This window comes from Sus scrofa, chromosome 3, assembly GCF_054392235.1.
Source record: "Sus scrofa isolate SSC_HxYL_T2T_F1_AM1 chromosome 3, Sscrofa_HxYL_maternal_Yorkshire_Landrace_v2.0, whole genome shotgun sequence".
In the NCBI taxonomy this organism is placed as follows: domain Eukaryota; kingdom Metazoa; phylum Chordata; class Mammalia; order Artiodactyla; family Suidae; genus Sus; species Sus scrofa.
Window position 1 is genome coordinate 84,765,819 of NC_139385.1, and position 12,692 is coordinate 84,778,510.

A 12,692-nucleotide genomic window follows, 5' to 3' on the forward strand; every position below is an offset into this window, starting at 1 on the left:
TTTTAGGGCCGCACACGTGGCATATGGATGTTCCCAGGCTAGGGGTCTAATCGGAGATACAGCTGCTGGCCTACACCACAGGACACCAGATCCAAGCCATATCTGCGACCTACACCAGAGCTCACGGCAATGCCAGATCCTTAATCCACTGAGCGAGGCCAGGGACTGAACCTGAAACCTCATGGTTCCTAGTCGGATTCACTTCCGCTTCACCACGATGGGAACTCCCTCACCTTTATAACTTAAAAACTGTTCGAACTGGAGTTCCCATTGTGGCTCAGTGGGTTAAGAATCCAGCGTTGCCATGAGCTGCAGCGTAGGCTGCAGGTGCAACATGGATCTGGCATTGCTATAGCTGTGGCACAGGCTAGCAGCTGCAGATCCCATTTGACCCATAGCCTGGGACCTTCCACGTGTCACAAGTGCAGCCATAAACAAACCCCCCCCCCAAAAAAAAAAAACCCAAACTATTTACTCATAAAGTCCTCACTGAAAAACATGGGCATCAGATACATATTTTGCCTTGTGCAATAAATGTTTTCCTGAAAAGTTATCTTAAACTGTGTACTTTCACACTACTGAGGCTGGGATGGAGAGCCTACAGTGGGAAAACCAGAATATGAGCTTATGCCCTTAGGCCACAGAGTAATTGAGTTTCTGCCACTTAGTCTACAGAATAATTTCTCTCTTGATGGACTGTTGTGTTTAGCCCAACTGGAGCTCAAATGAGCATAAATTTATGTCAACATTTACCTAACATCTACTATTCCATTAAGTCTCTTTGTCCTTCTAGCTTCTCCACCTTCCTTATCTTTTCAGCTTTTATCTCTTCCCTTTTTTTTTTCTTCCTAAGGGCTGCCCCTGTGGCATATGGAACTTCCCAGGCAAGGGGATGAATTGGAGCTGCAGCTGCTCAGCCTACCATACAGCCACTGCAAAGTCAAATCTAAGCCGTCTGTGACCTATACCACAGCTCACAACAACGCCGGATCCTTAACCCACTGAGCGAGGCCAGGGATCAAACCAACGTCCTCATGTATCCTAGTTGGGTTCATAACTGCTGAGCCACAACAGCGACTCACTTTTTTTTTCAACTTAAATTTTCTCCTCTACCTTTTTCTAATTTCTCAAATCCCTCTTTAGTTGCCATAATGTAGCCCTGACGTATAATTTAAGATAGAAATTTAACATTATGTTCTTCAAGCAAATCAAGTTAAATCATATTGATATGATCATTTACACACTTTTGGTTCATGAGCTTGAAGGAAAAATAATCAGCTAGGAAACCTCGATACATAAACTAATTCTACAAAATCTATTTAAATGAGACAAAAAGAGCAGTAAATTTTTTTCTCTTTTTATGGCTGCACCTGCAGCATATATGGAAGTTCCCAGGCTGGAGATCAAATAGGAGCTGCAGCTGAGACCTATGCCGCAGCCACAGCAACACTGGATCCTTAGCCCACTGAGCAAGGCCGGGGATTGAACCTGTATCCTCATGGACACTATGTCAGGTTCTTAACCTGCTGAGCCACAACAGGAACTCCAAAAAGAGCACTCAATTTTAAAATTAAGAACTTCTATTCATCAAGAAACTTTTTTTTTTTTTTTTTTTTTTTTTTTTTTTTTTGCTATTTCTTGGGCCGCTCTGGCGGCATATGGAAGTTCCCAGGCTAGGGGTCGAATTGGAGCTGTAGCCACAGGCCTAAGCCAGAGTCACAGCAACACGGGATCCAAGCCGCGTCTGCAACCTACACCACAGCTCACGGCAACGCCGGATCGTTAACCCACTGAGCAAGGGCAGGGACCGAACCCGCAACCTCATGGTTCCTAGTCAGATTCGTTAACCACTGCGCCACGACGGGAACTCCCTCATCAAGAAACTTTTTTTTTTTTTTTTAATATTTCAACATTATTTTACTTTATTTTATTTTTTTATTTTCCCACTGTACAGCAAGGGGGTCAGGTTATCCTTACATGTATACATTACAATTACATTTTTCCCCCAGCCTTTCTTCTGTTGCAACATGAGTATCTAGACAAAGTTCTCAATGCTATTCAGCAGGATCTCCTTGTAAATCTATTCTAAGTTGTGTCTCATCAAGAAACTTTTAAAGGAATTCCCATCATGGCTCAGTGGTTAATGAATTCGACTAGGAACCATGAGTTTGCAGGTACGATCCCTGGCCTCGCTCAGTGGGTTAAGGATCTGGTGTTGCCATGAGCTGTGGTATAGATTGCAGATGCCGCTTGGATCCTGAGTTGGAGTTGCTGTGGCTGTGGTGTAGGCCGGCGGCTACAGCTCCGATTAGACCCCTAGCCTGGGAACCTCCATATGCTGCAAGTTCGGCCCTAGAAAAGACAAAAAAAAAGAAACCTTTAAGAAAGTGGAAAAAAATCTACAAACAGGAAAATAAATGCAACACATATTTATGACAAAGAATTGATTACCAAGAATATATAAAGAATGTCCAGAACTCATTAAGAAAAGACAAATATGATATTAAAATAGGAAGGAGGAGTTCCCATCGTGGCTTACTGGAAATGAATCTGACTAGTATTCATGAGGATGCAGATTCAATCCCTGGCCTCACTCTGTGGGTTAAGGATCAGGCGTTGCCATGAGCTGTGGTGTAGGCCAGCAGCTGTAGCTCTGATTAGATCCCTAGCCTGGGAAACTCCATATGCTGTGGGTGTGGCCCTAAAAATAAAAAATAAAATAAAATAAAATAAAATAGGAAAGAGACCTGAACAGATATTTCACAGAAAAAACATGGCTGACAAACACATAGAGAGCTATTCAATCTCTTTGGTTTTCAAGGACATGAAAATCAATACCACAATATGAAACAGTTCAATAACAACAAAAACAGGATGATGTGCTATCCAGTGGTGTGCTGGGTCTGATTGTACTGGCTCACAGAAGCTGATGGTGTGGATATCTTTCCAAGGTTTCATTCAGTGGTGTCACTTTGGCAGCATGCAATCATGCATACTGGGAGAATTTGTATCATGAAAATTTAAAAAATGCTACAAATAAATGATTATTTTTTTCAGAGAGCCAGTTTACCAGCGTATCACTATGTTATAATGTACAGATATACATGCAAAATGCAACATTTTTAAAAAATTTTTTAATTCTTTTGCTTTTTAGGGCCACACTTGCGGCATATGAAGGTTCACAGGTTCAGGGTCGAACTGGAGCTGCAGCTGCCTATTCCACTGCCACAACAACGCAGGATCGGATTTGCATCTGCAACCTACACCACAGCTCACAGTAACACCAGTCAGATTCATTAACTGCTGAGCCATGATGGGAACGCCCCAACATTATTTTTTAAAAGCAAGGGAATAATAAACACAAAATTGAAGACAGTGGTTGGGAGAAATCAGAGTGACACAAGAGGAAAGAACATGAGTAGACAAATTATTAATGTTCTAGTACTTGAAAGTTAGTTCACTGAAGTTCAATACATTATTAAAAATAAATGAAAAAGGTGGTCATGCACACACCAAAAATGACAGTGAACTAAGAAAATCATGAACTAAGATTATGATTTTTTTAAAGTTAAAGTATAGTTGATTTACAATGTTGTGCCAATTTCTGCTGCACAGCAAAATGACTCAGTCGTACATAAATGGATTTTTTTTTTGGCTGCACCCATGGCATACAGCAGTTCCTGGGTCACGAACTGAATCTGAGCCACAACCTATACCAGATCCCTAACCCACTGTGCCAGGCTGGGGATCAAACCTGCACCTTCACAGAGACAACACTGAATCTTAACCAGATGTACCACAGTGAGAACTCCTACACATCCTTTTTTTATATTACTTTCCACCATGGTCTGCCCTAGGAGACTGGATATAGTTCCCTGTGCTATTTAGCAGGACCTTGTTGTTTATTGAAGGATTCACATTTTTTATTACTTCTTTGCAAATGAGGGTCATAAAAAATTCTTTTTAAAATATCTGTTTTATGGAGTTCCGGTCGTGGCTCAGTGGTTAACGAATCCGACTAGGAACCATGAGGTTTTGGGTTCGATCCCTGGCCTCGCTCAGTGGGTTAAGGATCCAGCATTGCCGTGAGCTGTGGTGTAAGTCACAGAGGCGGCTCGGATCCAGCGTTGCTGTGGCCCTGGCATAGGCCAGCAGCTACAGTTCCGATTAGACCCCTAGCCTCAGAACCTCCATATGCCGTGGGAGCGGCCCTAGAAAAGGCAAAAAGACAAAAAAAAAATCTGTTTTATTTAGCTTCAGTTTTCTCAGTGTGAATGAGGGGTTTATTTAGATCACTGCTCAAGTCCTCCAGCTCTAAAATTCTCTGGGTTTATAAATAAGTCAGGGCCTAATTTTTATTAAACTTCAATTAAAAAAAAAGACAAGTTCTCAATAAAAACGTTAGGCATACCTTTTTTCCTCTTAGAAAACCAGACATCTGTTTCAGTCAGAAGCTGTTTTAAAGACCCATTCCAAGAAGGCACAAGTTGAAGGAACATCCACTAGGTTAAAAAAACAAATTAGAAAAAAAAATTACAACACTTATTTTATGATTTTACATTTTCAAACTGCTTCCTGAAAATATCTAAAAAACTTAATTTCCATTTTATAAGCAATTGGAAGTAGAACTATTACATGATTTAAAACTATGAGTGTATAAGGAATAAGCTAATCCCTGAAAAGTACTTTCAGTCTCAAACACAATGTAGTTTACAGTATTAAAAAGGTAAATGTTTTATGTGTATATATATCTATACATAAGTATATGTATCCATATGAACATTTATATCTGTAAAACATTAGTAATTATTTCCTAATTTATTCCACCTACCAATTAACAATTCAGTTTCACTACATACTGTGTGAGATTATAAAAGAAAAATTAAATATGGGAAAAAGGAGTTTCTTATTGTCCTATTGTCTTACTATTCTTGAGACAGTATGTAGAGTAGTAAAGAGCACACATTTTACAACCCTGGCCTTGCCATTTAATAGCTAGGGAAGGAGTTCCTGTCGAGGTGCAGTGGTTAACGAATCCGACTAGGAACCATGAGGTTTCGGGTTCAGTCCCTGCCCTTGCTCAGTGGGTTGACGATCCGGCATTGCCGTGAGCTGCGGTGTAGGTTGCAGATGCGGCTTGGATCCTGCATTGCTATGGCTCTGGCATGGGCCGGTGGCTGCAGCTCTGATTAGACCCCTAGCCTTGGAACCTCCATATGCCACGGGAGCGGCCCAAGAAATGGCAAAAAGACCAAAAAAAAAAAAAAAAAAAAAAAAAAAATAGCTAGGGAAAGATTTTTTTTTAAAAAATGTTATGGTCGCCACCTGTGGCATATGGAAGTTCCCAGGCCAGGGACTGAATTTGAGCCACAGCTGTGACCTACATCACAGCTGTAGCAATACTAGATCCTTTAACCCACTGCTCTGGGCTGGGGATTGAACCTGCACCTTCACAGCAACCCAAGCTGCTGCAGATGCATTCTTAAACCCACTGTGCCATGGCAGGAACTCCAGAAATAACCTAATTTTTCATTTGTAAATTCTTCATTTGTAAGATGAGCATGATAATATGTGTACCTAAGAGGATATTAAATCAGAGGCCTCAGTGATAGAAGAGTGGCTTTCTACCCCTCCTTTAATAATCATAAACCCAGTTACTAAGCTTCCTTGAGGAAAAATAGTAATACAATCTCATCTCTATCATAAAAACAAACAATACCAATGATATAATCTGGGAGGTGTCTTACTCCTAAAATTCATGACCATGTTAATGTTGACTCAGTGCTAAAGACAAAAAAGCTAAAGGTAAAATTATGCAGTGGGAAAAGCAATGGACTAGAATTCACAGACCTGGGTTCTGCCTCAAGTCTGCTATTTGGTAACTTCAAGAATTCTAAGTCTCATCTACAAAACAAGAGTAATAGCTGATTTGGCTCTTTAGAGAGTTGGAAAACAAAGTTATACTAAAAATGTTGAAATCTTTCAAAAGGATGAAGTGAAACACATGCCTAAAGTACTAAAGAACTTAAAAGAATTTCAACATTTTCTAGAAAATGTGTGAAAAATTCACCATAAAGTTATTAATTCAACTAAAGCTCAATTCTGAGAAATTTCTGAAGACCATGAACAACATTTGACATTTCAGGAGTTCCCGTCGTGGAGCAACAGAAACAAATCTGACTAGGAACCATGAAGTTGTGGGTTCAAACCTTGGCCTCGCTCAGTGGGTTATAGATCCAGCATTGCTGTGAGTTGTGGTGTAAGTCACAGACATGGCTCAGATCCTGGGTTGCTGTGGCTGTGGCCGGCAGCTGTAGCTCTGACTGGGCCCCTAGCCTGGGAACCTCCACATGCCACTAGTGCAGCCCTAAAAAACTAATAAATGAATAAATGAAGACATTTAACATTTCAGATTATGCAAATAATATAACAACATGTTAGCTGTTGGAAAAAAGTCTGGGAACTGCCATGTTTCAATCCCTTATTTGCATGGCGGGAACTAAGAGAAGATCTGAGTTCCCTTAAAAAGAGCCCAAACCACTACCCCATGACAGATAAGCAATCCTGCCCACTGCCTCCCTTAGTAGTCCATTCAGTAAATCTCTTCTTACCTACTTAAAACAAAAACAGAAAAGAAAGAGAGACTCTGAGAACAAACAGAAATGTATTCCCAGAAGAGGAAAGTATAAAATATACAATTAAGGAGTTCCCATTGTGGCTTAGTGGTAAAGAACCAAACTACTATCTATGAGGACACAGGTTTGATACCTGGCCCTGCTCAGTGGGTTAAGGATCCAGTGTTGCCCTGAGCTATAGTGTAGGTTGCAGACTCGGTTTAGATTTGGCATTGCTGTGGCTATAGTATAGGCCAGGAGCTGCAGGTCCAATTCAACCCCTAGCCTGGGAACTTCCATATGCTGCAAGTGTGGCTCTAAAAAAGCAAAAAGCAAAAAGCAAAAAGCAAAAAGCAAAAAAAAAAAAAAAAAAGGAAATAATTAAAATCACTCATGATACTGACTCCCTAAACATAAAGACCTTTTTTTCCTAACACTTTAGTATATATCCTTTTACTTTGCTCACATTTATATTATAACCATTCCCTTACCACTGGACTCCAGCAGTTCCCAGTTTTTCACTATTATAAGCAATGCTGAGGGGATGGCCTTACACACAGAATATTATGTCAATACCTTTTTAAGGGCTGTATAAACATCCATCTCCACTTGCATCACAAATAAGTTAGATGAACCAATGAGTTGTTTCATGACATTTATACTAGGAAAGATAAAACAGAAGTAGTGAGCCTCTCTTTAAGCACAAGCTAAAAGACCTTGGTGGAACTGAAAACTTTAAGTATTTTTTATCAAAAGAAAATGTGAAATTAAAAATTACATCAGTCTTTTTCAGGTTTTTTTTGCCTGAGACAATCTTAGAAAAAAACAATCTATCTGAACACAAAGATACTTTTAATTCAGATAGTATGCTGTGAAAGGTCTTTTCTTGCACTGATTGGGGGAAAAAAGAGCTTTGTTCTGCTAATTAATCAAGTTAAAGCAAGGTCTCCAGAGAAAACAATAATTCAAAAAGATACACGCACCCCAATGTTCACTGCAACACTATTTACAACAGCCAGGACATGGAAGCAGCCAAAATGTCCATTGACAGAGGAATGGATAAATAAGATGTGGTACATATAAACAAAAGAATCTTACTCAGCCATAAAAAAGAATGAAATGCCATTTGCAGCTACATGGATTGAACCTAGAGATTATCATACTAAATGAAGTTAGTGAAAAACAAACATCATATGATATCACCTATATATGGAATCCAAAAAAAGGATACAAATGAACTTATTTGCAGAACAGAAACAGATTCACAGACTTTGAAAAACTTATGGTTAACAAAGGGGACAGGGTTGTGGGGGATGCACTTGGGCTTTGAGACTGGCATATATACACTAAGGTATATGGAAAGACTGGCCAATGGGGCACAAAGAACTCTACCCAATATTCTGTGATAATCTATGTGGGAAAGGAATCTGAAAGGGGGGGGGTTCCCATCGTGGCATAGTGGAAACAATCTGACTAGAAACCATAATGTTGTGGGTTCGATCCCTGGCCTTGCTCAGTGCGTTGATGATCCGGCGTTGCCGTGAGCTGTGGCGTAGGCCGGCAGCTGTAGCTCTGATTCGACTCCTAGCCTGAGAACATGCCATGGGTATGGCTCCAAAAAGCAGAAAAAAAAGAATCTGAAAGCAAATGAATGTGTATACATGTATAACCGAATCACTTTGCTGTAGAGCAGAAATTAGCACAACTCTGCATATCACCTGTACTTCAATAAAACTTTAAAAAATGAAAGATACTATATCGCAGTCAAAAAAAGAAAAAAAAAAAAAAGAGCAAGGTCCCAATAAGATAACTTAGTATGCTCTGTTAGAATGGCAGCCTTCTGCTTTTATCTTTCTCCCTCACTCAGCATAAAAAAAAAAAAAAAGGCACTTGTCAAAAATTCACTGAAAGAGATATACCTTCAAAGTGATATTTCACCCCTAGGCTTAAGAAAATTAGTCATAAACATGTTTTTATTACTATTGAGGAAAATAAAATCAAGAAATATGTGTTTTTTTAGAATGGAAATGATGTCACTCCCATTGGAATGGAACAGCTGTTTTCTTTTTTCCTTTTTCTTTCCCTCCTTTAAGCCACAAAACGTCAGAAGAGCATTGGGGTTTTTAAGCTGGCCACTATGATTTATCTTCCTTTTGAAAGAGCTCAATTAGAAATTATAAAAGAGAAAAAGTGTGTTCTAATGACTTTCAAACTAAAAATACTGCAGTGCTTTGTTTACGTCTTCACATCATTAGGTGACTTTTTGGTAGAATAATGAGTCTCAAACTTTTCTAGTGAAGTTAAGATCTCCTAAGGGCAGAGGAAAGGAAAGGACCAAGGAATCAGGGAGTATTAAAAATAGTATTTCTGGAGTTCCCATCATGGCACAGTGGGAACCATGTGGTTGCGGGTTCAATCCCTGGCCTTGCTCAGGGAGTTAAGGATCCGGCGTTGCCGTGAGCTGTGGTGTAGGTCACAGACAAGGCTTGGATCCTGAGTTGCTATGGCTGTGGTGTAGGCCGGCAGCTGTAGCTCCGATTCGACCCCTAGCCTGGGAATCTCCATATGCCATGGGCGCGTGCCTAAAAGAAAAAAAAAATATATTAATTTTTGCATTTCATCTTGTAAGTCCGAAGAAACTTGAATTTTATTCCACAAGGTATTTAAACGTAAAAATGTTTACCTCTCTCCTACCCCTGCCCACAACTCTACCCCCCATCAGTAAAACTGATATCCAAGTAAGCTATTAAAGTTAAGCCTTTGGTTTTGTACATTTCCATCAGAATGCTATATACTCCTAGGGACTTTTGTACTTGTCTCCGAATCACCACTGGAAAGGAAATGCAAGCTTAGAAAGTGCCTGTACAGTCCAGTGGCTTTAAAAGCTCATTTCAGAATTGAACTGAATTTCTCAGACCCATTGCAGATATGACAGCTCCACTGTTAGAAATAAGTTCGTGATGGGCAGAGAACATAACATAATCATCTCTGCCTTTTTCACAGCAAACATTTAGGAATTATTATTTAAAGGAAGGAATAATAAGCAAACTTAATTCAAAAGGCCAATTTAACTGTGAATTTAATTTCATTAGGCTTAGCAAAAAGTATAAAATAATTTCCTCAAACTTAATTTCTCAATGGTAAAAGGTAGTTTTTATATTTATTTTTATGTATTTATTTATTTGTTTTGTTTTTTAGGGCCGCACCTGCGGCATATGGAGGTTCCCAGGCCAGGGGTCAAATCGGAACTGCAGCTGCTGGCCTAACAGGATCCTTAACCCACTGAGAAAGGCCAGGGATCAAACCTACATCCTCATGGATGCTAGTCAGATTTGTTAACCACGAGCCACGATGGCTCCTCCAAAAGGTAGTTTTTAAAGTCAACTTTTAGGGAGTTCCTGTCATGGCTCAGTGAGAGCAAATCTGACTAGTATCCATGAGGGATGCAGGTTCAATCCCTGGCCTCGCCCAGTGGGTTAAGGATCTGGCGTTGCCGTGAGCTGTGGTGTAGGTTGCAGACTCGGCTCAGATCCCGTGTTGCTGTGGCTGTGGCATAGGCTGGTGGCTAAGCTCCAATTCGACCCCTAGCATGGGAAGCTCCAAATGCTGCCAGCGCAGCCCTAAAAGCCAAAAAAAAAAAAAAAGTCTTGCAAACTTTAACAAATGAAAAACTGTATTTTATAATGCAACACTGTAAATCAACTATACCTTAATTAAAAAATAGGGGGAAAGAGCCAAAAAAAAAAAAAAAGAAAGAAATACAGTATTTTAAATGATTAATTATAAAGCCATTTAAAATTAAAATACCTGAGTTCTTTAAAAAGTTCAACATTCTGGTGAGTCATCAAATTGTTTAGAAGCCATTCAAGGCACCTGAAATTAAAACATGAATCTTTACACTACATATCATGTATTTATCATTTAAGCAGGACTTAACAGTTAAAAATAGAATATTAATCATGCTCAAATTTTTAAATTTAACGACTGGAAATTTAGTATTGTTTTTGTCAGCAGTTAGTATGGGAATATTCCCTTTATATTAATATAAGAGCATTTCTAATTAAGAAAACCATTTTCAAGTTCGTGTTAAATGGTTTATGAAGGGATTTACATACTTCTATTACCTTCTTTATAATTTGAAAATGGGAACTGCAAGTCTCAAGTTAAAACCTTTGCCAGTAGTTGCACTGATATACAGTCAGCCCTCGGTATCCGCGGGTTCTGTAGCCGTGGATTCAACCAACCGAGAATTGAAAATATTGGAGAAAAAAAATAATTCCAGAATGTTCCAAAAAGCAAACCTTAAATTTGCCACAAGCCAGCAACTATTTACATAGCATTTACACTGTATTTACAACTATTTACAGAGCATTCACATTGTATTAGGTATTATAAGTAAGCCAGAGATGACTTTAAGTATACAGGAAGATGGTTGTTTGCAAATACTACACCATTTTATATAAGGAACTTGAGCATCAGCAGATTTTGGTATCCACCCAGGTCCTGGAACCAATCCCCTGCGGATAGTGAGGGAGGACTGTAAATGGCTATTATGCCTATTGCTTAAAAAAATGTAATAGAAATGTACAGTAAAGAGTAACCACAGTTTTCATAAGCAGGTATAACCCACCCAGTCACTTACAAAAACCACACTTCTGAGGAATTTACCAATTAGTCCAAATGTAAAAAAGAACCTTTGTAAGACATCTATTCTCCTTTTCATTTTTAGAGCTATACATTCTCTTAAGAAACTAAAGCAGCCAAATTCCCCAAAGTGGGATGAGAGGAAAAACAAGAAACGTAACTCACTTTTTCTTTACAGAATCTAATCCATAGGTCCCTGCTGATGTGTAATAGCCACATACAGTTTTCACATTAATTGTTTCCTTCATTGTCTCACCACACTGCTGTATTAAACCATCCTGTAAATATAAATAAGCACTAGAAAGGCCCATTTCACATGGGAAAAGTTAGCTCTGAACATGTGCTTTTACATATTAAAAAGTAGAAAACAAAGGAAGAAAGAAAACTTTGAGTGTAGCAAAATTAAGTTTTCTTAAAAATAAATCCTGTAAAAATAACTTAAAAATCCAGCAAGTATTCAACTAAATACTTGGAACTGAAAAATGGAAGGTCGGGGTAAAAGCAATAAGACAGAGATGATCATTGCTATTCTCTTTCTTTTCTGTTCTTCCCACCTCGGGGACCTTTGAAAATTTAAGTAGCATTCTGTCTGTTTTGCCTGTTCTTTTTAAACTAAGACCTTTTTGCATAGCTCATCACATGACCATGTGATGAGCTAGCCAAGTAAACAATATGATTCATCAGAAAATTTTTTGGTTTGTTTGTTTTGCTTTTTGGGGCCACAAGTGCGGCATATGGAGGTTCCCAGGCTAGGGGTCAAATCAGAGCTGCAGCTGCCGGCCTATGCTACAGCCACAGCAACGCCAGATCCCACCCAGTCTGCAACCTACACCACAGTTCACAGCCAGATCCCTAACCCACTGAGAAAGGCCAGGGATCGAATCCAAGTCCTCATGGATACTAGCGAGGTTCATTACTGCTGAGCCATAACAGAAACTCCAAAAGTTTTTATTACAGTTTAAAACTTTATTGATATCTAAGAAATGCACAAATATATTACTATTTTTAAACTCAACATTTAAATTTTAATCTAAAATGTTTTTATAGATTTCAAATAGCTAACTTTAATATATGGATAGAATACTATCATTTTTTTCACACGAATGTCTAAGAAATATTCATCATGCGAGTGTATTATTGTTAAATAGTTAAGTCATAAAGGTAATGCAGAAAGTGAACTTAGAACAAAACCAAAAAAGGATTAAAAGTTAAAAAATAAAATAGAAGTTCCCATCGTGGCACAGCGGTTAACGAATCCGACTAGGAACAATGAGGTTGCGGGTTTGACCCCTGGCCTTGCTCAGTGGGTTAAGGATTCGGCATTGCTGTGAGCTGTGGTGTAGGTCAGACGAGGCTCGGATCTGGCGTTGCTGTGGCTCTGGCGTAGGCAGGTGGCTACAGCTCTGATTCGACCCCTAGCCTGGGGACCTCCAT

The 12,692-nt window shown here is 39.2% G+C and overlaps 1 protein-coding gene across 3 annotated transcripts in view; it reads right to left on the minus strand.

Annotated features, from left to right (window-relative positions):
- Positions 1-12,692, minus strand: part of GMCL1 (germ cell-less 1, spermatogenesis associated) — a 49,645-nt gene that overhangs the window by 24,600 nt on the left and 12,353 nt on the right. The window contains exons 5-8 of one of the 3 annotated variants that reach the window (XM_085019032.1): positions 11,424-11,536; positions 10,422-10,487; positions 7,191-7,275; positions 4,412-4,502 (exon numbers count right to left, since the gene is read on the minus strand). In XM_085019032.1, the coding sequence (XP_084875158.1) occupies positions 4,412-4,502; positions 7,191-7,275; positions 10,422-10,487; positions 11,424-11,536 (355 nt within the window). Of the gene's footprint in view, positions 1-4,411; positions 4,503-7,190; positions 7,276-10,421; positions 10,488-10,738; positions 10,837-11,423; positions 12,008-12,692 lie in introns of those variants that run through there. The other 2 variants (XM_085019033.1, XM_085019034.1) reach the window with 2 other exon arrangements.